This window comes from Gobius niger, assembly GCF_951799975.1.
Source record: "Gobius niger genome assembly, chromosome: 1".
NCBI lineage: Eukaryota > Metazoa > Chordata > Actinopteri > Gobiiformes > Gobiidae > Gobius > Gobius niger.
This window is the reverse complement of record NC_136852.1, coordinates 29,808,054-29,833,721: the sequence shown is the minus strand read 5'-3', so window position 1 is coordinate 29,833,721 and position 25,668 is coordinate 29,808,054. Positions and strand designations below refer to the sequence as shown.

At 42.0% G+C, this 25,668-nt stretch overlaps 1 protein-coding gene across 1 annotated transcript; it reads right to left on the bottom strand.

Annotated features, from left to right (window-relative positions):
• Window positions 1-1,387: 1,387 nt before the first annotated feature.
• Window positions 1,388-21,714, bottom strand: wsb1 (WD repeat and SOCS box containing 1). The gene is made up of 9 exons (XM_079577746.1): window positions 21,379-21,714; window positions 19,281-19,449; window positions 17,459-17,736; window positions 14,322-14,453; window positions 13,089-13,189; window positions 7,671-7,843; window positions 6,848-6,961; window positions 5,386-5,493; window positions 1,388-3,507 (listed from the first exon to the last, which is right to left on the bottom strand). Exons 1-9 carry the CDS (start codon window positions 21,416-21,418, stop codon window positions 3,345-3,347), a joined length of 1,278 nt encoding a protein of 425 aa, XP_079433872.1. The 5' UTR covers window positions 21,419-21,714; the 3' UTR covers window positions 1,388-3,344.
• Window positions 21,715-25,668: the final 3,954 nt, after the last annotated feature.

The following is a 25,668-nucleotide window of genomic DNA, read 5'->3' as shown; positions in this document are numbered from 1 at the left end:
TAGATGATTGAATTATTCATTCATTCAAACACAAGCACAGGTAAGATTACAAACAGGTGCAAAGGACCTTTAAGATTCTCCCTTTTTTTTTTTACAACTGCCCTGAACAAATACAAAGCAGTATATTGAAAACATTTCACCTCAGCTGTTATAAACGCATAATGTTTTACTCTATAAGTCATTAAACCGCAGCTTCAAATGAGTTCCAGAAACCACAGTTATAATTTTGTTTTTGAACCAGCTCCAATAAAACACAGCCGCCCTGTAATGTTTAACCACGTACTGGAGTCAATGATAAACCTGAGTCTGTCACATGGAGAGAGACGGAGGAGCCAGTACATTTCCACTGACTGTAGGGGACACAGAGCTGGATACAGAGGAGTTAAGGACAAAAAAAACGGCGTTACAGCTGAGCCGGCAGCACAGGGGAAAGATTAAGAGTTTTGTTATAAAAGAAAAGTACATATGCATAGCCTTTAAATCCCATCACTGAGACTGACAAAACATCCCAGGCTGGAGTAATCGCGCTGTGTAAAGATTACGGGAGCGGACATTTCTTGAACACAGGAGCCTTTTTCCCACAGATATTCTAAGAATTCAGAATATTTACAACTATTTTTGTACAATGATGAAAGAGAATGAAGTATACTGGGATACAATTTTGGAAGACATTATTGTAAATGCAATCATCAGACTTATTATATAACAAGTACAATATATTTAAACATTTGATTCAAAAGAAAGACTTCTCGTGCCATTTTAAATAGCCTTGCGGTGATGAAGTGATTTGAAGTGAATTTTGCAACTCCAAAATGCCATTTCACGGGGAAGAAAGTGATAATAGAGTTGGACGTAAGCAGACTTAAGACCAAACGCTCCACTGTTGAACCAGAGATCATCTTTAAAGCTTTATATTCAGCTGGATTAAACGTCAGTAAGTCAATGATTTTATATTTCCTCCATAGGCCTGCACTGGTCTCCAACACACCTGCATTGAGACACACATTGACTTTGGTGCACAATATGCAACGTGCTGATGTTACAATATTAAGGGAAGGGTTCAGAGTTCAGAAGCCGTCAATACCACTTAGAGAAGTCAGTTTCCATAAACACATTTTCATAAACCCCCATCATTGGATATTGGATTGGTCTTGTGTTTACACAGCAACGCGCAATACAACAACTACAAAAATACTGGAATGATCGCTCACTTAAAACATTTGGACAGTAACTCCGTAGCTGCCAGACTTGTTGCACGGCTCTTTTCTGTATATATTTTTTATAGTTAGCTTGTTAGCACCTGAACTCTCAATAGCAGCAGTAGCAACAGAAGCGGCTCATGTGTGATGCCATCTTAACTACACATTGCACAACCAGCTTGATTTTCTTGCCCAAAACTTTTTATTCAAACTAAAAACACAAAATAACATTACAATTGCAAAAAAAAAAAAAGAAAAAAAAAGAAATTACATTCATATATTTATATTGTATATTAGATATATTCACTGCTCTGAACTGCATTTTGCTGAATTGGTGTGCCCTTTCAAAATAAGAGCAACTCACAAAAATCATTACCGACTTCCAGCTTTTGAAGAAAATAAAATAGAACAATAATAAACATAAAAAACTGACCATTTTGTACAAATCTTTGGCTTTAAGAGTTGTTATTGCTTAATATTCTCACATCTCCCATTGAAATAACATTGATCATTCATACTTCGCACGCAAACCACTCAAGGCAAGACACCTTTTCACTTTCTGTGGGGAAATGGAGCTGACTGGATGCCAACTTTGCAATACAGTGGGGTTTTAAGCAGTTTCACATTTATAAGGTGAGCAAAATATATATATAAAAACAAACAGATGAACAAAAAAAGCGCGAAGGTTGTAAAACAAACAAGTGATATGTTGCGACAGATTCGTATGTACAAAGAAACAACACTGGTGGGCATTGGAGAACATGGAGACTTCTACCAAGCATTCAGCGCTACAGCAATATGTAGTCCAGAGTCCAAACAGTTGGAAGTTGGAAAACGGGGCAAGGCCAGACGCAGGCGACTGGGAACGCGCACAAGCTTCTACAAATGTAGAAAAGTGTTGACTTAAGGCACTAAAACGTTGTCAAGTTTAACGTCAACAAGATATTTCTACCTGTAAGTCAAATGGAAGCCTATCGTCTCTGAGCGGGGAAATAGATCCACACATTGCTAATTTGGAGTTAAGCTAAATGCTAATGAGCTTGAGAAATTAAATTAGCATTAGCAAGATAGAATACTTTAAAGATACGTTACTCGGACTGAAATAATTCTTAATCTCTTTTTAAAACACCAAAGTGGAGTGGGTTCATGTGTTGAAATGTTGCCAGTTTTGAATGAGGCTAGATGCTAGTAGCTAACTGGAGGTGAAATTAGCTTTAGCAAGATGAAATACTTCTCAGGCTAGCAACAGGTCGAGTTGGTTTAAATACATACGTCATTAAATTGATATATTTAGTTTTTAAAAAGCCGCTAGTCAAATGCTAAGCTACAAATTGGGTACTTAGACTATCACGTTTAATATAAAATATCTACAGTTTTAGTGTTTTGCACAAAAAGTAATTGTCTTCACAAAGGGAGATTTTGTGTTGTGAACGATTCCAGGCTTAGGAGTAAGTTCTCTCTTCCTATTGTTCGCTTTAATCAATACAGTCTTAAAATATGCTGGACATCACCCTCAAGATAATCTCTGCTCAATTTGTCGCTTGATAGATACTAAAAGTGGATAGTCTGTGGACTAATGTGGAGGTAGGTGATGGTAGATTACAGGAATTATTATCATGGACAAATTTACAAATTGAATTTTTATGTTAAAAAGAGAACTTTTTGAGAACATCTGAAAGGACAATAAAGGCAAATTGTGGCGTCCCGAAAAAAAAGAAAAAAAAAGAAAGAAATATCTGTGAACATTTTGCACAAAACCACTTTTGTGTACCATCAAGGCAATATGTGGTGACATATTTAACCATTTAGTACAAAAAAAAAAAATCCACCAAAAAGCACTCATTCTGTCACACCCTCAAAACGACTACAGAACCCCTAAAACCAGTGTCCGTAGTAACCCTGCAGTTTTCCCTTTGGCCCAAGCTAAACTTTTGCCACCCAAAAATAAAATATACAGTAAGTGCAACAGCCTTTTCAAGTCAGAGGAGGAAGAGATGCGCAGGCGACCGTGAAAACATTGACCTTCTCAGAGTTTTGAGGGGCGATTGTGCAGGCTCCCGCCGAAGCGTTTAGAAAAATAAATATGTACAAAAAAAAAGGGAGAGGGAGAGTTCAGTCTTTGTATTTGTCGGTGGGTTGATGCTTTTAGATGACTCTGTAGGTGAGATAGTCGCGCAGAGGTGTTGGGATCGGGAGCGCTTCCACTTGCTGCGTGGTCAGGACGCGCCTCACGCTCATGCGGCACAGGTGCTGCAGGCTGGACACGCTGCGGGGCGACTCCCAGAAGTGGACGTTGCCTTCACGAGTGCTGCAAACCAGGAAGAGACGGGGATATAAGAAAACGGGCTTTAACAATGAACCTCACGCTCAGTTACCCAGCATGTATGTGCATCTAGTAAATCTGGTAAAGTCGTCTATTGCTCTTGGGATCAACTTTTTGGAAAAGCATGTAGCTACAATTCAATCCCTCAAATTTCACTCAATTTTGATACGAGGAAAATAATTGTGATTTCAATACTACGGAAAATAAACGTCTTTAAAGGGGGGTATTATGCAAAATCGACTTTTTCAAGCTTTCCATCATGTTATTATGTCATTCCCTCATTAAAAACATGCCTGAAGTGTTGCCTTGGCACGTTCACGTATTTTTGAGTAATCTGTAAAAACTCTGATGGCGGCCATTTTAGGGATAGGTTTGCCTGAGTCGTCCTAGGAACGCCCCCACCTCCCGGAGACGCCTCCGAGCTTTCATCACCAGCCGAGTAACCAACCACTGCTCCTCAGCAGAACCCCCTCCCCACTGATGCCACAGACAGCGTGTGGAGGGGGTGTGTCCGAAAGGGTCAGAGGTTCTTAAAGAGACAGAGGCCTATTTCAAGACATTCACTACAGCCATTTTGAGAGAGCAATTTTATACAAGGCAGTTATTCTAATTTACTGCATTTACAGACCAACAGAAGGTTTGGTCATCATTGTAGTGTGATATAGACTGGTGCTGTGTGATTGAAAAAAGCATAATACCCCCTCTTTAAAATATCCTTTAATACATGTAATAGTGAACTCTCAAGTCTTCGTTTGCCTTCTCCACAGCATTATCCAACACAAAATTAGGCTGTAATTAAAGAATCACTATTAATGTGGAGAAAAAGGTTTCCGAGGCACATCTGGATTTAGTGTGGCTTTAGCGACACGTTTCGACCCATAGGTCTTTGTCAAGGCAATTTACATCGCACAATAAATGTTTTATAATTATAAATAACTTACTAGACTGAATTTGGCCCATTAGCCTAACAGGTTCATCCGAAAAAAGTGTTTAAGTGTTGTTGCTATAAAACTATTAAAGTATTAAAGATCAATAAATAAGACCCCTTTTGGTGATCTATTAAATACATCCTAAATTACAATGTTTTATAAAATCATGCATTATTTAGCTATTATTGCTTCATTCTTATTACAAATGTATAATAAAAGATATAGACCCAGACTTTTGCTCATAACAGCAGCATCCTGCAGTGTGTGTGTGTGGACGAGCTGAGGTTTAGCCAGGGGGAGGACAACCGGCCTCATCTCACACACATTGGAAAAATCTGGGATGCGAGAGGACTCCAGAGCGGGGACATCATTTTCACTGAAAGACGTTTTTCCCCTGTGCACTCCCCGCTCATACTCAAGGTAGAATTGAGAGTAGGAATCGTTGTTTTGTTCTTGAATCCCTAAGTCAATAGAATGCTTCCTGTGACCTTTCTGAACTGGTAAAACTGGTTGTACTATTATATACTACAGTATAGAGATCCTGAAGATAGGAAGTTATGCCATATTGCAAAATTTAGCATGTAGATTTACCTAAATCCAACAGCCAATTACAACTTTTTGCATGTTTTCAAACAAATGTACATATGTTAAAGTAATATCTTTTATAAGCTTAAAGGTTTCTCTCAATTGTATCAGGCGTTGGACGTTACTTTTTACTTTTCAGATTAATCCATCCTAGTTTTGTGACTCTGAAAACTTGACACAACACTACGTGACTATATGTGCTTATTTGACCAAATGTTTTCCTTGTAAGCACAAAGCGTGCTCCGTCCGTCCTCCGTCTCCTCTGCCACGTGTCCATTTCAGTCAGACCCAGTATCGTGAGCCTCCCCTGTTCAAACTGTGAGCTGGTGTAACCTGATCCAACACTCACCCTGCAGCCAGGACCCCTCCCTCTGGAGAGAAGGCACAGCACAGACCGCTGGATAGAGACGCGATGGTCTGAGGCGCTCGCTGCTCGATGCTCCAGAAACGCACCAACCTGAAGAAGACGGAGAGGAACGCCATTTTAAACTTTCAGCACCACTTTTCAGAAATAATATGATGCTGGACAAAACTTATGGACTTCTAAGTAACATCAGAGCAAGATGCAAAGAAAATAAGATACTGTTCATTTATTCACTGTCTATGGTCTTGTGTAATGAAATGGGGTTGTGTGGCGGTTTGGGGCTGCAGTAACTCAAGACAATCTCTGTATGAATGAGCGTTTCCTCCTGATGTCTCCTGAGACTATACAGGCTTGAGAGAAATAAAAGCCTATCTTTCAACACTTCTTTTTAAGGCTGGACAATTGATCGAATTTTAATCTAATTGCAATTTTAACAAAGATCGATCTCGCTAATCTCGTGGTTCGTTTTCATCGACAGGGAATCACTCGGCCAAACAAACAGGAAGCACGGGCAGCTGCAAGAGGAGAGGACCTGGTGATTTGGAAGAGGAAAACCATCGCTCGCTGTTTTTGAACCATGTGGGTTGTTATTTTGTGTGCAGTTTTTACTTCTTACTGCTTTTTTTCTTTATAAACTTCAAAAAAATGCAATCGAAAGTCGAGATCGATCAATATGGGTAAAATAATCGTGATTATTTTTTCCAATCAGCATTATACAACGGTCAGTACAAGTAATGACCTGCTTTTGCTTTCCACTTTGCCATCTGCTGTTGAACAAAGCAATAGCCCCCTCCTACATGCCCCCGTTTCCATCCACAGTTAACAGCCCGTTTAGCTCGTTTGTCCTTTTTGGCAAAACTTGGTTGGTTCAAACCGGATCTCGCTGGTTTCCACTCATCCGTTTCACTTCAAAATGTGTTTCCACCCCCCGCTGCAAATCCGACGAGAGGTGATTCATTTTGTGACAGTCATGTGACCAGTGTGGACAGAGCGTGTACAGTAGCCCAGAGAGGACAAACAAAGCTCACAGAGGAGCCTTTTTGCGGCGGCAGCTGTTTATATCAAAGTCAGTGTGAACAAACAAACACAGGAGGCCACGCTCACACCAGCACCGAGTATGTCGCCTGCTGCAGTCAAATTCTAAAGCCCAAATAAAAAGCTCACTGCGATTCTGGACATGAAGGAATGTGTTTGTGATTCCCCGTCAGGCTCTGAACATGCCATCTCTCTACTTTGCATATGCTCATGTTTTGAACGTTCACTGTTAAATCTCTGCCAAAAAGCAGAAATCCTCACATTTCAGAAAGATAAGAAGAGGATGTGGAATATGCTGATGCCTCATTTACACAGCCCCATGATCGGCCGTGGCATTTCATAAGAGCCGTTTGTGATCCTGTGCTTTTGGTGACTTTCAGTGTGTTTAAACTCTGGTGCCCCGGGCTCTCACCTGTCATCAGTGACGCTGGCGATGTGGCGACCGTCGGGGCAGAAGCTCACGGAGCGAACCCAGCGATCGTTGGAACCTCCCGCAAAGATGGGAGACGGAGGGGGGAACAGGTGGCTGCACGGGGACAAAGAGCACAGTCAGAGACAATAACACCCACTTTGTTAGGCAGTCACTAGCACAAGTAAATCAACAAATAACACTTTAACTTTTCAAGACTTTTTGTGTAACATTTTCTTATTGGTTTCCAATTGCTTTTGACCAACTTAAAGCAGTACTAAGTAACTTGTTTACCTTAATAAATCCTTTCCCACTGGGGGCAATACAAGTGTTAAGGGGATGATTTGAGGAGTCTTTCATCACCCCTGGTGTCTCTGGCCAGAAAACCACAATTCCAACTTCCCTGTGTCTGGGTCGAAGACCCCATACCCAATAATAGAATCACGAAGAAGCAGCTAACAGGCTAATGGGCAAAGCTAACAGGGCTTGCGCCACTTAAATATTTTTTTTACACAAACTTTGCTGTAAATACTATCTTCATTGTGTAATTGAATGTACAATATCCCTCTCTCCCTTTGTCTTTTCTGTCAGTGAAGTATTTACTCTCACGGGCAATTAATGAGTAATTGCGGGCATGAGTTACTTAGTACTGCTTTATTATGTCCCACTGTGTTTATCCCAATGCCAAATATTGAAATTCCAGGCTCAGTAGGTACATTTTCAGTATATGGTCCAATATTCAAGTATTTTTTTACAGACGTCAAGCCCCCATATGAATCCCATCATTTTAGATGAAGACCGTTTACCCATTTACAAGAACCCTTACCCGAGCTCGAGCAGGATGGTGCCTCTGTGATGGTCCCACACTATGACGCGCGTGTCGTAGGAGGCGGTGGCCAACAGCGCCCCGTCTGGTGAGAACTCACATGACACCACGTCATTGTGGTGTCCCTCGAGCTTCCGGATCAGAGTGTATTTGTCCATGTTCCATAGGAACACCTGCAATGTGAAGAGAGGGAGGTTATAGACACGGAAACTGCACGGCAGAGGCTACAGCTACAAATGTGACTAGTCATATGCAAATTAAATTAAGCAAATTAGAGATATGTTCAAGTTATGCTCTGTGTCAAGTCTAAAGTCAGTAACTTTTAACAGGCCCAACAAATGAAGGCACATGCTACACAAGCAGCGAACTGCAGCTGTATTCCTATAGCAAGACATGAAGCTAATGTGACTAATGTAGTATGTGTAAGTTACAAGTATTATTATAGTGCGTTTACATATGTTTACAAGTAACTATAATGTGAATACTAACAGTGTGTTAAACTACAAAGTGTACATTTGTCTAACACTTTAACAGAAGGTCTACACAAAAAGAGAAAATAAAACAAGTAGTAACTTAAGGTAACATAATGTTACTCCACTGGTTTCCTCTTTCAGAGTTTTACTGCTCTGTCTACAATAGGCTCGCACCTCCGGCCGAAGCCTACGAAGAGAGACAGATACTGCAAAAGAAAAGAATATTTTATGGCCAAAGGGTTGACACCTCTGGCAAAGTACACAATGCATTCACTCACACACCCACACAACATCCAAAAGTGAGCTCTAACGTGTGCGTCTGGTGTTAGTTACTGTAGTGTTCATGTGGCTCTTACTGTAGTGTTCATGTGGCTCTTACTGCAGTGTTCCTGTGGCTCTTACTGTAGTGTTCATGTGGCTCTTACTGCAGTGTTCCTGTGGCTCTTACTGCAGTGTTCCTGTGGCTCTTACTGCAGTGTTCATGTGGCTCTTACTGTAGTGTTCATGTGGCTCTTACTGCAGTGTTCCTGTGGCTCTTACTGTAGTGTTCATGTGGCTCTTACTGCAGTGTTCCTGTGGCTCTTACTGCAGTGTTCCTGTGGCTCTTACTGTAGTGTTCCTGTGGCTCTTACTGTAGTGTTCCTGTGGCTCTTACTGCAGTGTTCCTGTGGCTCTTACTGCAGTGTTCATGTGGCTCTTACTGCAGTGTTCATGTGACTCTTACTGCAGTGTTCATGTGGCTCTTACTGCAGTGTTCCTGTGGCTCTTACTGCAGTGTTCATGTGGCTCTTACTGCAGTGTTCATGTGACTCTTACTGCAGTGTTCCTGTGGCTCTTACTGCAGTGTTCCTGTGGCTCTTACTGCAGTGTTCATGTGGCTCTTACTGTAGTGTTCCTGTGGCTCTTACTGCAGTGTTCATGTGGCTCTTACTGCAGTGTTCATGTGGCTCTTACTGCAGTGTTCATGTGGCTCTTACTGTAGTGTTCATGTGGCTCTTACTGCAGTGTTCATGTGGCTCTTACTGCAGTGTTCCTGTGGCTCTTACTGTAGTGTTCATGTGGCTCTTACTGCAGTGTTCATGTGGCTCTTACTGCAGTGTTCCTGTGGCTCTTACTGCAGTGTTCCTGTGGCTCTTACTGCAGTGTTCCTGTGGCTCTTACTGCAGTGTTCATGTGGCTCTTACTGCAGTGTACATGTGGCTCTTACTGCAGTGTTCCTGTGGCTCTTACTGCAGTGTTCATGTGGCTCTTACTGTAGTGTTCCTGTGGCTCTTACTGCAGTGTTCATGTGGCTCTTACTGCAGTGTTCATGTGGCTCTTACTGCAGTGTTCATGTGGCTCTTACTGTAGTGTTCATGTGGCTCTTACTGCAGTGTTCATGTGGCTCTTACTGCAGTGTTCCTGTGGCTCTTACTGTAGTGTTCATGTGGCTCTTACTGCAGTGTTCATGTGGCTCTTACTGTAGTGTTCCTGTGGCTCTTACTGTAGTGTTCATGTGGCTCTTACTGCAGTGTTCATGTGGCTCTTACTGCAGTGTTCATGTGGCTCTTACTGCAGTGTTCCTGTGGCTCTTACTGTAGTGTTCATGTGGCTCTTACTGCAGTGTTCATGTGGCTCTTACTGTAGTGTTCCTGTGGCTCTTACTGCAGTGTTCCTGTGGCTCTTACTGCAGTGTTCCTGTGGCTCTTACTGCAGTGTTCATGTGGCTCTTACTGTAGTGTTCCTGTGGCTCTTACTGTAGTGTTCATGTGGCTCTTACTGTAGTGTTCCTGTGGCTCCTACTGCAGTGTTCCTGTGGCTCTTACTGCAGTGTTCCTGTGGCTCTTACTGCAGTGTTCCTGTGGCTCTTACTGCAGTGTTCCTGTGGCTCTTACTGCAGTGTTCCTGTGGCTCTTACTGCAGTGTTCCTGTGGCTCTTACTGCAGTGTTCCTGTGGCTCTTACTGTAGTGTTCATGTGGCTCTTACTGCAGTGTTCATGTGGCTCTTACTGCAGTGTTCATGTGGCTCTTACTGCAGTGTTCATGTGGCTCTTACTGCAGTGTTCATGTGGCTCTTACTGTAGTGTTCATGTGGCTCTTACTGCAGTGTTCATGTGGCTCTTACTGCAGTGTCCATGTGGCTCTTACTGCAGTGTCCATGTGGCTCTTACTGCAGTGTCCATGTGGCTCTTACTGCAGTGTCCATGTGACTCTTACTGCAGTGTTCCTGTGGCTCTTACTGCAGTGTTCCTGTGGCTCTTACTGCAGTGTCCATGTGGCTCTTACTGCAGTGTCCATGTGGCTCTTACTGCAGTGTCCATGTGGCTCTTACTGCAGTGTCCATGTGGCTCTTACTGCAGTGTCCATGTGGCTCTTACTGCAGTGTTCATGTGACTCTTACTGTAGTGTTCATGTGACTCTTACTGCAGTGTTCATGTGGCTCTTACTGCAGTGTTCCTGTGGCTCTAACTGCAGTGTTCATGTGGCTCTTACTGTAGTGTTCATGTGGCTCTTACTGCAGTGTTCATGTGGCTCTTACTGCAGTGTTCCTGTGGCTCTTACTGCAGTGTTCATGTGGCTCTTACTGTAGTGTTCCTGTGGCTCTTACTGCAGTGTTCCTGTGGCTCTTACTGCAGTGTTCATGTGGCTCTTACTGCAGTGTCCATGTGACTCTTACTGCAGTGTCCATGTGGCTCTTACTGCAGTGTTCATGTGACTCTTACTGCAGTGTCCATGTGGCTCTTACTGCAGTGTTCATGTGACTCTTACTGCAGTGTTCATGTGGCTCTTACTGTAGTGTTCCTGTGGCTCTTACTGCAGTGTTCATGTGGCTCTTACTGCAGTGTTCATGTGACTCTTACTGCAGTGTCCATGTGGCTCTTACTGCAGTGTTCATGTGACTCTTACTGCAGTGTTCATGTGGCTCTTACTGTAGTGTTCCTGTGGCTCTTACTGCAGTGTTCATGTGGCTCTTACTGCAGTGTCCATGTGGCTCTTACTGCAGTGTTCATGTGACTCTTACTGCAGTGTTCATGTGGCTCTTACTGTAGTGTTCCTGTGGCTCTTACTGCAGTGTTCATGTGGCTCTTACTGCAGTGTTCATGTGGCTCTTACTGCAGTGTTCATGTGGCTCTTACTGTAGTGTTCATGTGGCTCTTACTGCAGTGTTCCTGTGGCTCTAACTGCAGTGTTCATGTGGCTCTTACTGCAGCGTTCCTGTGGCTCTTACTGCAGCGTTCCTGTGGCTCTTACTGCAGCGTTCCTGTGGCTCTTACTGTAGTGTTCATGTGGCTCTTACTGTAGTGTTCCTGTGGCTCTTACTGCAGTGTTCCTGTGGCTCTTACTGTAGTGTTCATGTGGCTCTTACTGCAGTGTTCATGTGGCTCTTACTGTAGTGTTCCTGTGGCTCTTACTGTAGTGTTCCTGTGGCTCTTACTGCAGTGTGCATGTCTTCATGTTTTTGAAAAGTTTTTTCTTGATCAAATAGCTGGGTTTTTGAGGCAGTTTTGGTGTGAAAGTCAAATTTAAATTCAAATGTGCAGAATACTGATGCTGCAGATAGTATAAACAAGAATGGGTTACCTTAAAGAGCACAGTACTTAAACATGCTCTGAAATGGTCATGTTTACAAAATAATAATGGACATTTGAGGGGGTATGTTTGTCAGTAGGCCATGCTAGCAGTGGTAACGTGTGTCTTGTTTATTGACCTACATGTTTGTACTATGCAACAATACGTGGAGATACAAACTAGTGATAAAAATGATACCGTTACATGTATTACAGAGGGAGACAGACACAGAGCACCTACGTACAGGTCAGGTGCCTTTGGTCGCGTTAAGCCTGAGCTCCACCTGCGGCAGGAGAGCAACACACTGTCGGGACATGGCCTAAAATCACCACCAGCCAGTTTATAAACACAGCTACTGCTACTCAGAGTTACAATATTAGCCCTACAGCACCATGCTCACTGCCTATGGGCACTTAATGTGAACTGGTGATTTCAAAGCTAGTCAATAGTGCACTGGCTCATATTCTGCTTATCGATTCAAGGTGAAAAGGTCAAACTGGCTGTTTGGAATCAGCGCTTGAATCCTGAACAACAGAAGAACTTCAGCGACAAAGATTTGCTTTGGATTTGTCTTAAAATGAGAAACATAAGACACCATACATTTTATGGATGGTTTGATCAGATTTGACTATGCTTTTTGTTTTTAACAAATCGAAAGGCGTCTCCTTTAGGACCTTAAGTCGCAGTACAAAACTGAGTTTCTGCAATTCAAACTATTTGTGAAAACACATCAGGTGTCTAGCTCTGTAGACACCAATACAAATGTGAGTTCTTTTATTTCTAATAGGTCCGTTTACGAACTAGGCTGCATTTAACAACACATTAAACTAAGAATTGCTTTAATGGACAATTATACATTTAGAAGATGAAATGTCCCAATATAAAGTTAAGATGAAATCTTACAACATACGTTTTGGCCATTAGAACTTTGTCACCATGACTTGCAACTAATGCGTTGTAAATTCCAGATCGCAAAGGCTGTGATGAATTGGAGAAGAACTTAAGCCAACTGTACGATAAGGCCGTGTTTGGAGAATCGATAAGCAGAAGTGGAAATATCTTAACGGTATCAACAAGCACACTTCCTGTTCAGATTGTAATATTATTCTAACTGCATGAAAAGTTGTATTCTTAACATTGGCAAACAGAGTCATCTGAGTGAACAGAGTCCGCAGACGTGTTTTCATGCAAACATTAGTAAAGTACAGGCATTCTATTGACTGTCAACAAGCCCAGTGGACTTCAAACTATCCAACTGTGACTCTTTGTATGACACAGAGCAATATGGGAAATTATGGAGGAGGTTGATTGAGCAAAACTTTCACATGCCACTTAAGCAAACACACCACAGTAGCTACTAAAAAACATTAAAAACATGTTAATGAGAGGAACTTACTGCTTTGCCGGCGCCGACTGAGCAGAGGACGGAAGAGTCGGGGGAGAAGGCGCTACAGTAGACCCACTGCTGGTGACCGCGCAACACTTTCACCATGTTACCTGCAAGTGACAAAACACCAGGTTTCATTTCATACGCTTTGAGGATCAATTGTTTTGTCGGTTTTCTGGGGAGACGGCCCGTCTGCAGTGAAAACCTTCCAAGCAATTGATCTTGGAGCATCCTAGAAACCACTGTGATTGAGAGTAAAGGCCACAGCACAGAACACTCGGTCACTACAAGGTCAAATACAAACAAATATCACCTTTTGTTTTGCACAAAAAAAGTAGCATAATGCACCTTTAAAGCTGAACTCGTAAACAGAGCAACTTAATAAGTCATTTTAACAGGCCTTTAGTTGTGTTTCCCCCCTTTTTTCCCCAAGCATGTCAATTTGGAAAAGAATTTTCTGGGAAAGAATTTTCTTGCGACCCACAGGAAATGGTTCCGCGCCCTCTTGCTTGAGAACCACTGCTGTTACACCAATGACACGCTGGTTCATGATTAAAGAGGCTGTACCTGTTTTAATCCTTGCAGTACAACTAGTGCCTAGATTATAAAGCAAACATTACCGATGTGGTGCAGGGCTGCAACAACGGTTTTGTGTTGATGTTGTACACGTGTTTTGTACCCGTTTTAGAATCTGACCTATTTTTTGTCCTGGTATGGCCCTGTTAAAAGACCTGGTAGTCCTCAGGAAAGCCATATTCTTCCTTGTTGGTGCCGACTGTAACAACATGAAGGAGCACATGATAACCATAAACTACACTCACATGTCCTGTTGCTTCTCTCCAGATAATCCCAATGACTATGCTCCAGTCATTTACTTCTACATCCAACTGGAATTTACCATTGACCTGTAAAACTTACTATCTTTCCATAAACCTCACCATTATCCTGTTGCGTTGGCGTGTTTTACAAGGTTGTTTTTTTTCCTTCCTTGAAGCAGGGGTCGCGATTTGCTTCAAAACAACATGTGGAGGCCATTTTCTCCGACATGTGAGCGCTCTTTAGAGGAATGTGGGTCACGGTCAAAGCCTGATGCAACATAGAGCTGCAAAGCTAAAACAGGCAAAGATATGAATACTTTAACATAGCCCAGAATACGCAGGGATTTGAAGTCACAGAAGGTCAAAACAATGTGAGCAAAACTCGTTTCTAAACACGGTGGGTTTTGATGAAGTTTCTCCGTACCGTCGTCCTTGAGGTCCCAGACTCGTAGCGTTTTGTCTCGGGACGCAGACACCAACATGAGGCTCCCGTCGGGGGCAAAGGTCAGGTCACGGACCACATCAGTGTGATCCATCAGGTTGAGCAGCAGCTTTCCTGAAACACAGACGCGGCCATGGATCAATGAAAACGGTCAAGAACACGATCGATCGCAATCGCTTGGGAGGCGATTAGATTTGGCTTTTAACGTGATTTCTCAACTTTATGGGTTTATCTTCACCCCAGCTTTTATTGCAAATACTTCGCTATCCTTATGCAACTTGCCATTTACTTTAAAACATGTACTTCTTAAGATCAAAGTACCAAAAACCAAAAACGGAAGTCAACTGAAACGAGCAAACTCAGCAATCAAAAGATCAGCCGGCGATGTTACCCGCAGTAATCTGAAATTGCCCCCCCATTATGTAATATAATAGTAACTCGATGTCAAACACCTGCCATCTTACGCTATTCTAGTAGCTACTCTGAGTCCAACTGGCTCGGCTCCACTGGGGCCTGGAGTCTGTTTCCAGCTCTAAAAGAGTTACGCAACAAAACGATCCAATCCAAGTTCATGTTTTCACCAAATGTCATCTGTATCTTTTGGTAAGTCTGATCATATCCTGTTCTCACACCAACCAACTCCACGTCCTCCACTCATTCTGTTCATGTTTCCACATTCAGGAATATCACACGAGTGGCTAAGCTTGCCTGTTCAAAGCAAGGGAGTTGACCTAAATACACATGTGATTATTGAATGGTATATTATTACTAAGACATCATGTTGTGATCCTTTCGGTTTTTCCACACCCTTTTAATACTTTTGCACTGGACTGTTATTGTGCACAGAGAGAGAATGTGAGGAATTTGACGAGAGGGCTTGAGAAGTGCAGGCAAGCTCTACATATCTTCATCAAACTTGATCCCTCTGCTCCTGAGGTTTAACCTACAGCAGGGGGAGGCAAGTTTGCTCGGTGGAGGGCCGCTTTTCTTCATCGTCAAAAGACCAAAGGCTGGACCCTCCAATTGAAGCAATTGAAGTAAAGCATCACTTTCTACATATGCCAATGTACATCATATACACTGGGAAAATGTCCATCTTAAATTAGATAAATGACTTAAAATCACTTGAATAAAAGTTTTTTTTTGTTAATGTTAAATTTGAGTCGGTTTGAACTAATCTAAGATCAGATAAAAACGCTAATGCCAATGGAACAAACAGAAATCCCACTGGAAATCAGGCAAATTAACTTTTACTCTAAATTTTTTTTATTATTCACTTGCAATTATACAAAATAATCTGAATTAAGAAAAACCGTGCTTGTTCCATGGGTAAGAATAGGTTTAATCTGCTCTAAGCAAAACCACTCCAACTCTAAACTTTAGATTTAAGATCTTAATTCAAGTAGATTTAAGTCATTTCTACCTATAGATTAGTATTCTTTTAGGATTATGGCCTAAAAGGGGGCTCTGCTAAGACCTTTTAAGCTACTTTAACAGGCCTTTGATCTCTGATTTGGGTCATAATATTTCTCAAAATCATCTCGATGGCCAGAGTTTGATGATGGAGGGCCGGTTTTGGCCCCCGGGCCTGACGTTGCCTACCCCTGACCTACAGTTTGAGAGATGGGCCAAGCGTCCAAATGATGGTCAAGGGGCAAGATAAGGCCCCTAAGCCAATAGTAAACTGTCATACAACAAGATAATAGAATAAAAAATACTCCTCAGATGGAACTAGACAAAGACCAAACAACACCAGTACAAAAGGTAAAAAATAAAGTTGCACTAAACCAGGACTAAAACGACTCCACTGACTGTAAATATTCAGAGTTCAAGTTAAAACCGATGCCTCGTCCTTATTTTCTGCTGCGTGGCGTCTCTGGGACAGGACCCAACAATGCGCTCCAGTGTGCGGAGGGATCATCAATCATCATAACCCGAGTCTTGTATTGTATCCAGCGCTGTGCACATAAACATCATGAGACCGGGCCGCCATTTTCCCTCCGAATTCCTCCACGCACACAGCGGGACGACGCCCAACTCGCACTTTTCAGAGACTTTTTGCAGAGAGGCCTCGAGGCAAAAACACACAGCGGCTCGTGCGGCTCAGAAAAACATGGAATGGAGTAAAAACATGATATCATAGAAACAGGGTAGAAACATGATGCCATTTCAAGCTGATTTCCTTGTTATTATTGTGCACTGAATTAAAGCGCTGCCAGAGTCAGGAAGAAAACAAAAACAGGAAATGTTAATGTGGCAGGAGGCTGGCATCATTCCATGTGCAGAACTTACGGAAGCAAAACCACATCAGAACTAAACTTAATCGGATATACTTAACCTCTTAACTCCCGCCTGAACTGAGAGCACTTTCTCCAGTTCAGCTTTACCCAAATCCTGTAGGCCAGTGTAACGCCTCATTTGAAAGCTAAGATCTACAAAACCCATCTAAATGGATCTTTTTCCTCACGTCAGATTTTTTTTCCATCATTTTTTTTGGGTATTCAAGTCATTTTTGCAACTTTTTTGTAATTTTTTTTATTCATTTTTTTATTCATTTTTTGTCATTTTTTGTCACATTTTTGTCATTTTGTGTCCCATTTTTGTCATTTATTTGTCACATTTTTGTAATTTTTTGTCACATTTTTCTCATTTTTTTTTTTTTTACATTTTTGTCATTTTTTGTCACATTTTTGGTCATTTTTTTGTCACTTTTTGTCACATTTTTGTCATTTTTTGTCACATTTTTGTCATTTTTTTTGTCATTTTTGTCACACTTTTGACATTTTTTGTCACATTTTTTGTCACATTTCTGTCATTTTTTGGTCAATTTTTCGTCAAATTTTTGTCAAAGTTTTCTCACTTTTTTGTCACATCATCATTGTTTTCGTCTCAGTTTTGTTGCTATTTTCACACCTTTTTTCCAGAAGCTTTTGGATTGGGGGTAAAGCCAAACTGGAGAAAATGTGCCCGGTTCAGGTGGGAGTTAAGGGGTTAAATGCAAAACCAGAAATGACAAACTTGCGGAATAAACTAAGTTTAGCAAAGAAATGTAGTAAAGTAAAGCCTTCAGTTTGTTCATCTAATTACCTATTGGGCGACCCGAGCGCCCCTGAACTCACCAGTGTAAACGTCCCATATCTTGATGCGGCCGTTGTTGAGGCCGGTGGCGAGCAGCAGCTGGTCCTGGCCGAACTTGAAGCGGTGCCACTCGATGTTGACGCAGCGGCTCCGCTTCTCCGGGACGGACGAGCCGAAGGCCAGCCCCCACACGATGTCACCGCAGTCGATGGTGCGCTCGAGCGGCTCGCTGGACGGGATCAGGGCCTCGCTGCTGTTCTGCCGCGACAGGCGCCTGGGGCTGCCGGCGTCCGTGCCCTCCCCGCTCTGTCCCAGAGAGCTGCGAGAAGGGACGCAAAGTGCAACAGCTCAGTTTCAGGCCCCGGCTTTCGGACGTTTGCTCTATTTGTGCGTCGTTTGGGCCCCGGTTTGGCCATTTTCTTGCTTTTGACACAATGTTCTTGCTTTGTAGAGTTCAGTATTGCAATAATATGGAGGAACTTTGGATTATTTGAAGATTGATCAGACTTTGCATATTCACAATAGTCGGCATTTATTCCTCATATTGTGCAGCCCTATCCTGGAGTTACTAAAAATGCAAACTGCCAGTTCAAAGTTGATTGTAAAAGAGTTATTAACAGGTCCCTCTGAATAAGTTGCGCCTAATCTTTGCTTATCTTAGCAAAGAACTGCTCCTTCTTGCTATTTGCCATCGTGTATTTCTTCGGAACAGTGAAAACCTGTTCTGTCCCATTTCAAAATGCTCACAAGGCCAGAAACTGTGCAGAAACAGGTTGTGAAAGTCCCCCGCCCTCGGTATGAATAAGACTAACTCCCCTCGACTTCCAGAACCTTCGAGCACTGAGCTGACACGACACAGCTTCGTTTGACAAGCCTTCCACATTCTTTGGTTCGCATCGGAGGCTGTAAATCAGCTTCCATCGACGCCCGGTAACTTTCCACATATCGTAAAATACAAGCCACGGCTTTATTGGGGAATGAAAAAATAAAAAATAAAAACATCCTCTCGGCGATAGGACTCTTGGTATAATAATACGACAAAGCAGATAAGATACGAGGAGAGAGACGGCCGTGCATGGGGACAATGTTTTGGACAACAGAGAGCCACCCGAGCACGTGCTTTAAACATTTGGCCAAAACTCAATCCTTAACTTTGTAAAACATTGCATATGCAGTATTTTTCATTTTCCCTCATCAGTGCAGTTTATGAATTTAAAAAGCAAAGATCGCTGTGTCATCGCGGCCCAAACAAACGCCACAGAATGTCAAAACCAGTTTAGTCTTTGACATGGCACGTTTATTATACTTCAACACGTCTGTTTGTTTATTTGGCGATTAGAACATGCCACGCCTAATGTTCTGGAAGTTGCCGAGCGAGAAAATGTGGGTGAGCAATGACGAAGGGTTTGTGTTTGATGGAGCTGCAAGACTTTTCAGTGTTTTAAACTCTTAGAAACGATTATCACATCTCCATTTGTTTTGCTCCATGATTTTCTGTGACTCTGCAAAAGCAAGAATCGTATTATGTAACATCATCGTCTTGTGATTTTTCCAAACAGAAGAAAAACAGTTTAAGTGGTTAAGAGAGCACTGGAGATGGGTTGTATTGTATTTAAATCGGAGCTTAAATAGGTGCTGTGCTGTTTCCAATTGATTTTTTTATGATCTACTCCACAAAAGAGTGAAGGATGCAGGAAAACCGACCTGTTGTTGCTCAAACCAACAACACTTCTGGTCAGTTTTGGTATTGCTGTCCAATTCTGAAAGGGGTTCAATCCAATGGCCCAACATGTGATCTGTCAGTGTAAATGCTGATATCGAACTGCACACTTCCAACTGTGTTTTGCGTCGCTGGATACTCACAAATCCTTCAGGCATTTTGTCCACGGTACGAGCTTGACGATACGATGCCCCTGCGACCAAGCGAAATAGGAACCGTTGGGTGCGAAGGCCACGGTCCACGCCTCGCGCCCGGACTTTTGGTCAAAGGGGGCAGCAGGCACCAGCAGTTCACCAATGAACTTAGCCTTACCTAAAGAAAAAAAAAAAACACAAACACAGAGCGATGACAAGGGTCACTTCAGCCCAGTGTTTACCGTGTTGGAAAAGGCTATGACGCACACTGGCTGCCTCTGTACCTTGAAAAACATGATGGAATACGGAGGGTAAACTCAGAACTTTGTCTTACAGCATCAATCACGCACTTATTAACGGGGCTCGGAGTACCCTGCAGTAACCTCTGCGGTGGGCCTGGCGCTAAAGCTGAGCTCTCATTGGTTGAGGGCAACGGCAGAACCAGCTGTAAAGCAAACGCTCAAGGCCAAGAGATAAACCCTACAAAGTCTTGCAGTATTTAGAAAATGACGTGCCTTTTTCCATTTTTGGAACCGATCAAACCGCCATTGGGACTTGCGGCCCTCGTTTGAGAACAAATGAAAACAAGTTATGCCGACTTTTAAACATCAGAATGTATTTGATACCTGTTGGCATCAACCGGTCTATCAGTTTCCAACAGGAGTGGGCTTGTCACAGAGCAGGCTGCTCATTGGAGGAAGACACTGGGAGGACTAATTGAAACAAACAAGTGCTGCCACAAAGCCCTGAAGCCTTGGCCACGGATAAAAAACCTTCATAACAAATAAATCATCACCTGTGGAATGACAAGAGGGAGTATTCGCCATTGCCTCAACTTCATTTTAACGTTTACAATGTAGATTATAGTCTGTCAAAATCACCTATTAATGTCAAGCCAAGTGGAATAACCGGCCAAAATTGCAAATGAGCCTTATAGCCGTGATATTTAAAGATTCCCATCGAAAAAATTACTTGCAAAAATGTGCGTTTTCTTTTTCTTTTAAACTGACTTCCCTCATTACGAGTTTAGTTAAGAATGCCTTTTACTCTTTAAGTAAATATGACTGCATTCGTTTCTCCATCCTGCATTATGACGCACGACTTTTTCCATTTTACCAAATTATATAGTTTCACCAACAGCCTGTGCAACAAAAAAAATAAAGTAAAACCTGTTGAATTGACTTACTACGTCTTTGTCTCCATCAATAAATAAATAAATACATAAATAACTAAAAGCACGTGAAGAAGAAAAAATAATAATAACACACTTCCTTTTGATTACAGACATAAATGTAACAAAGAATATGTAGTAAAAAAAAAATAAAAAAAAATAAAAAGAAAGAATGTGTAGCTTGGACCATTTCTTTGTTTCCAGTTGACAGTCCGAGCGCACGTGGCTTCAAAATAGAAAATAAATAAATAAATGAATCAATCACTTTCGACAACAATGTGGCCAGTGTCGAGCCCTTCCACACTGCATGTCGCAAATTTGCAGGAGCTCCAACGTTTTGTTGTCACTGTCATTAAAAAAAAACAACAACAACAAACTCGGGGATTTCAAATGTGCCCACTTTGGTGCCATCGTCACTTGGAGCGGAGCGACGTGGTCTTTTACGTGGAGTCTCTCACGTACGCTCCCGCAAAACTATGAATCACGGCGCAGTGGGGGAGGGTACGTAAAAAAATAAATAAATAATACATTTAAAAAAATATATATACACAACCGCTACATCGACAATAACTTAAACTCAAGAACAACAAAAAAAAAAAAAAGAAAAAAAAAAAAAAAAAAAAAGACCGTAGCTTTATGGAAGTAGGACGTTTTGCCAAAAGCCCCCTAGGCACCGGGACTTCAAACACGCCCCGCGTTTCAACTACATTACCACAGAGCAACTAAAATGGAGCTGGACGTGCGTTGACATGTAGAAATACTAGCGCAGTTAGCTCATTTAACACGCCATTGTGAATCATTTAGAACAAATCAAACAAATCAAACGCGCTTCGGCTGCAGCACCGCCGCGAAGAAGAAAAAAGGAACTGCAGTCGAGACAACAACAACGTGCATTTGCTTTTAAAAGGGTTTTTAAGAAAGCAAAACATGACTTACCTAAATCATTTTCGTTGACAGTGTCTGGGAAGCTTGCCATCTAAATAAGGGCAGAGACCTAAGAGAAAAATCCAAGCACGAAATGCAAAAAAAAAAACCCCGGGGTTGGTTGAGAGGATATAATCGCTCGGAAATGAACGGTGGTTTCCGCTCTTAAACTAAAAAAAAATAGGTCAAATATCTCGCTTCAAACTCAAGTTCCCGCTAAACTAGAATCGTCAATGTCTTTATTCCTTGTAGATGTGTTGATTCTGTTGAAGAACCCCCGCTATAAATCGCTCGTTTAGGCCGAAATTAGCTCTGTGTGTTGTCGAAATACAATGCTCGCTTCTGTTCGACCGAGTCCAGTTTTAATCTGAATCTGGGAGGAGCTTTCTTACGCAGCGGGAACGTCAGGGCGGTTACCATGGCGATACTCGTTCAGTAAATCATAGCACACTAGAGTTGACACAGCCACGCTGTAAATGTGACACGTCAAGCCGCCATATTGAGACTGAAGAGGAGATGCTACAACTACAGTCAGAGGTCTCAAACAGGCAGCAGAACTACTAAAAACGTCAAAGTGATTGAGGATTTTTTAAAAGGAGTAAAACAAACCATCTTTGTTTAAAAAGTCAATCCCTTATGTTAACCCTCTTACAGCTGCAGTGCCTGATTTTTCAAAAGAACTGAAAAGTTACGAAAACGCCACAAAAAACGTGACCAAAAAAAAGCGCTGAAAATGTATTAAAAAATATGACGAGAATGCAACAAAAAAGCAGTGAAAAAAAGTTTTAAAAAAAAGTGACAACGAAGCAACAACGTGAGGGAAAAGATCCATTTAGATGAGTTTTGTAGGTCTTAGCTTTCAAATTTACGTCGACACTGGCCAATAGGCTGTAACCTTTTAGATTTGGGTAAAGCTGAACCCGAGAAAATGCACTTAGCGGGGGTTTAATTGTGCGAATTTGCACGGTCGGTTACTGTCTGTGTTCCCTCTAGACTCTAGATATCTACTCCAGACTGGATCAACCTCGTGACCCAGATAGAAAACGCCTCTTGTCTGCCATCTAGCGGTAATAAGATTAGAAGACGCTGCCACTCATGTAGTCATGAGTCATATAGCCTACATATAGCACTGTTTATAATTCCTACTTTTCTCTTCTTAACCCCCACTTTCACCAAGTGCATTTTCTCTCTGACCTTCATTTCAGCTTTACCCAAATCTAAAAGGTTACCATCTATAGGCCAGTGTAATGCCTCATTTGAAGGACCTACAAAACAAAAAAAAAATCAAAAAAATCGAAACGGTTCTTTTTCTCACATTGTCGTCACCTGGACATTTTTTCATTGCGTTTTTGTCACATTTTCAGTGCCTTTTGTGGGTTTTTTGTTGTGTTTTCTTCACACATTTTTGTCACTTTTTCATTCCTTTTTTGGCTATTTTCTTTTTCCTCTTACAAAGAGTTATACTAAGTCATATTGTGTTACATTATGGTCTTCTAAGCCCATTATTTGCTCAAAATGACACATGCACAAAGCTGCCGTTTATAGAAAATCCTTTAATTGTCTTGTTGTCTTTACAAATATAATTCACAAACAAATCAGACAGAAAGAAGACACAACACAACCTTTTCTTTTCAACAAACGACTGACCGTTTTGCTGTGGGGAGAACCACACTTTTCACTTCCAGACACTAAACAGAAGGGGGGGAAAAACTGACAATGTTTTTTTTTTGTTATTTTTGGCATCGGTCGCTTTAAGCTGGGGTAGATCTAATGTGGGTATGGCGTACATTCTTTCCAAGAGAATAATAACAAGAGAAACGTGAGAAAACAAAGTGGGCACACAGTATATGGGGAAACGTAAGAACAGCACACATGTATTCTCAGTTACATGTCAAGTTCAATAATGGAGAGTCAAATAAAAGAAAAATGGTTGCGCATTTATACATTTCGACAATAATGTAAATCAGGGATAACATTATGACCAGCACAGAGTCTGAAAGCAGAACGACGGCATTCAACGTGCCGTTTCTTCAAGGTCAAAGTTCACTAAAAAAAAGAAAAAGAAAAACACCCACTATAAGACAATGAAGTGGTTGCTTTAAAGGAATAGTTCACCAGTTTTCCATACTGAGATATGTTCTTACCTGAGCTTAGACGAGTTGATGCGTACCTGTCTGGTCTTTGTGCGTGCCCTCAGTCGCACAAAACGACGCAAGATGTTGTTAGCATTTGGCCTCTCCCAATGTATTCCTATAGCTCCAAACGGGGTGAAGTTGGAGGCTACCAAGCTCTTCCACGGGCACAAAGACCAGACAGGTACACATCAACTCGTCTCTCCTGAGGTAAGAACATATCTCGGTATGGAAGAACTGTGTGCCGTCAGTCATACAAAAAGACCAAAGATGTTTTTTTAGCATCGGCCTCTCCCAGCATATTCCTATAGCTCCAAACGGGGTGAAGTTAGAAGCAACCACGCTCTTTCCACGGGCAAAGACCAGACAGGTACGTATCAACTCGTCTAAGCTCAGGTAGGAACATATCTCAGCATGGAAAAACGGTGAACTATTCCTTTAATACCCTTTTCATTCTTTTCACCCGTCAGTGGTCGTAATGTTATGGCTGATCCGAGTGTAAGCAATTGCAAAACGACGACAGTGGACTCCAGTCTTGTTCATTTGCGCTCCGCAACTTTGAAAAAATACAATACGTTAATTGTATGTTACTACCGTCTGCTGCAGCTATGTACATGGAAGATTTGTTGTTCTAAAAAAAAAAAAAAAAAAGAAGGAAGAAAGAGAGAAATCGCCCTGAGCTCAAAACATGTTTCACTGCAACAGTCTTCCGGCCAAAACACTTTCAGATTCGTTTAAAGGGAACGGACTTGTCGATGTTATTTTTTACCGAACTTTGTTTCTGGGCTTGTTCCATAAATAGAATGGGATGTGCTAAAAATGTGTTTCGTTACATTATCACTGGTCTGTTCCATTGTAGCCGTGTGTGGCTGAAATTGGCTCTTTGGATCAGCGGGAATGAACCAAAAGCTACATCGATTAAGCATTTTCTACATGACGCTTTATAAAAAAAAGGACATTCACGCTAAACTTACGGGCAAGAGAAAATCACAGTTGAAAAAGGCAATGGGTAATAATCATACTGTAAACGTAAAACAAATCAAATCACCGCCCCGGCCATGAAAACGAGTCCATAAACCAGGGCTGTACTTACGAAACATGCAACATTAAAGGGTCTCTTTTTTTCTTTTCTTTTTTTTACCAGATCAAATATGTCCTGGCAAAACGAAAAACACCGAGAGGCATTTTGCGACTTCGGAAACGGTTTTGGGTTCTGCTCTCGAAGTCGCGCTAGACGAACGCAAAAAAAATTACGAAAAGCACCAAAGTATCACCCGACTCCGCCGTCAGGACAGGAGTTAGTCGGACACTCTCGCGTTCTCCCCACGTTTCCTCAGCTCCGGCTCACAGTAAAATCTCTGGCTTTTGGAAGAAAACAAAACAACAACCACCATGGGCTGCGATCGGACTGAAAGGTCGACGTGACAATTTGTACGTGAGAGTCACCGTCCGCTTTCAGGATGGGTGAAGTTTTTTGAAATATGTCGGTGCGTCACTTTAAACCCATGCCATTCCATCTTCGCTTTTGCTCTCTCGATCTTCGCTTTTCCGAGCGTCTCTTGTGTCTGAGCGCAGCCCGTGGAGGAGCTCGGACGGGAACGGCAGCTCAAAGATATGGCTACTACGCACTGAGTGATATCTGAAGTACTGCAATGTCTTGAGAAAAAACAGCTTTTTAGAAAACGTGAAAATACTATTTGTTTGATTAGGCTTCTATTACAAAGAGCAGGGTTTGGAAGCTACTGTACATCACTGGAAAAAGTAAAAAAAGGTATGACTATAATACAGCTAAAGCGTCCGTAGAGAGGACGGAGAGGATGCTGGTACAGGGTTCCCACACAGAACTGAAGTCAACCTCTCCTCCAGGCTCGCACTGTACTTTAAAGACTGTTTTTGTTGTTGTAGTATTAGCGAGTCGTGCACACTCACTTGGTCAAAAACAGACAGGGCGTTGCTACTTGTGCGACTAACAAAGCTGCAAAGTGCTTAAGGTTTCCAAAATAAGGCAGCCACACTTTTAAATGATAGTTTTATGTTCAATGCTCGGATATAAATGGGAATCCTATTTGTACAGAGCTTTTCTCATGACACACGTCACTCAAAGCGCGTAAATGCTATCAGAATATAAAGGAGTGGATGAGGTTTAGAAAATAATAAACACTGGACTTGG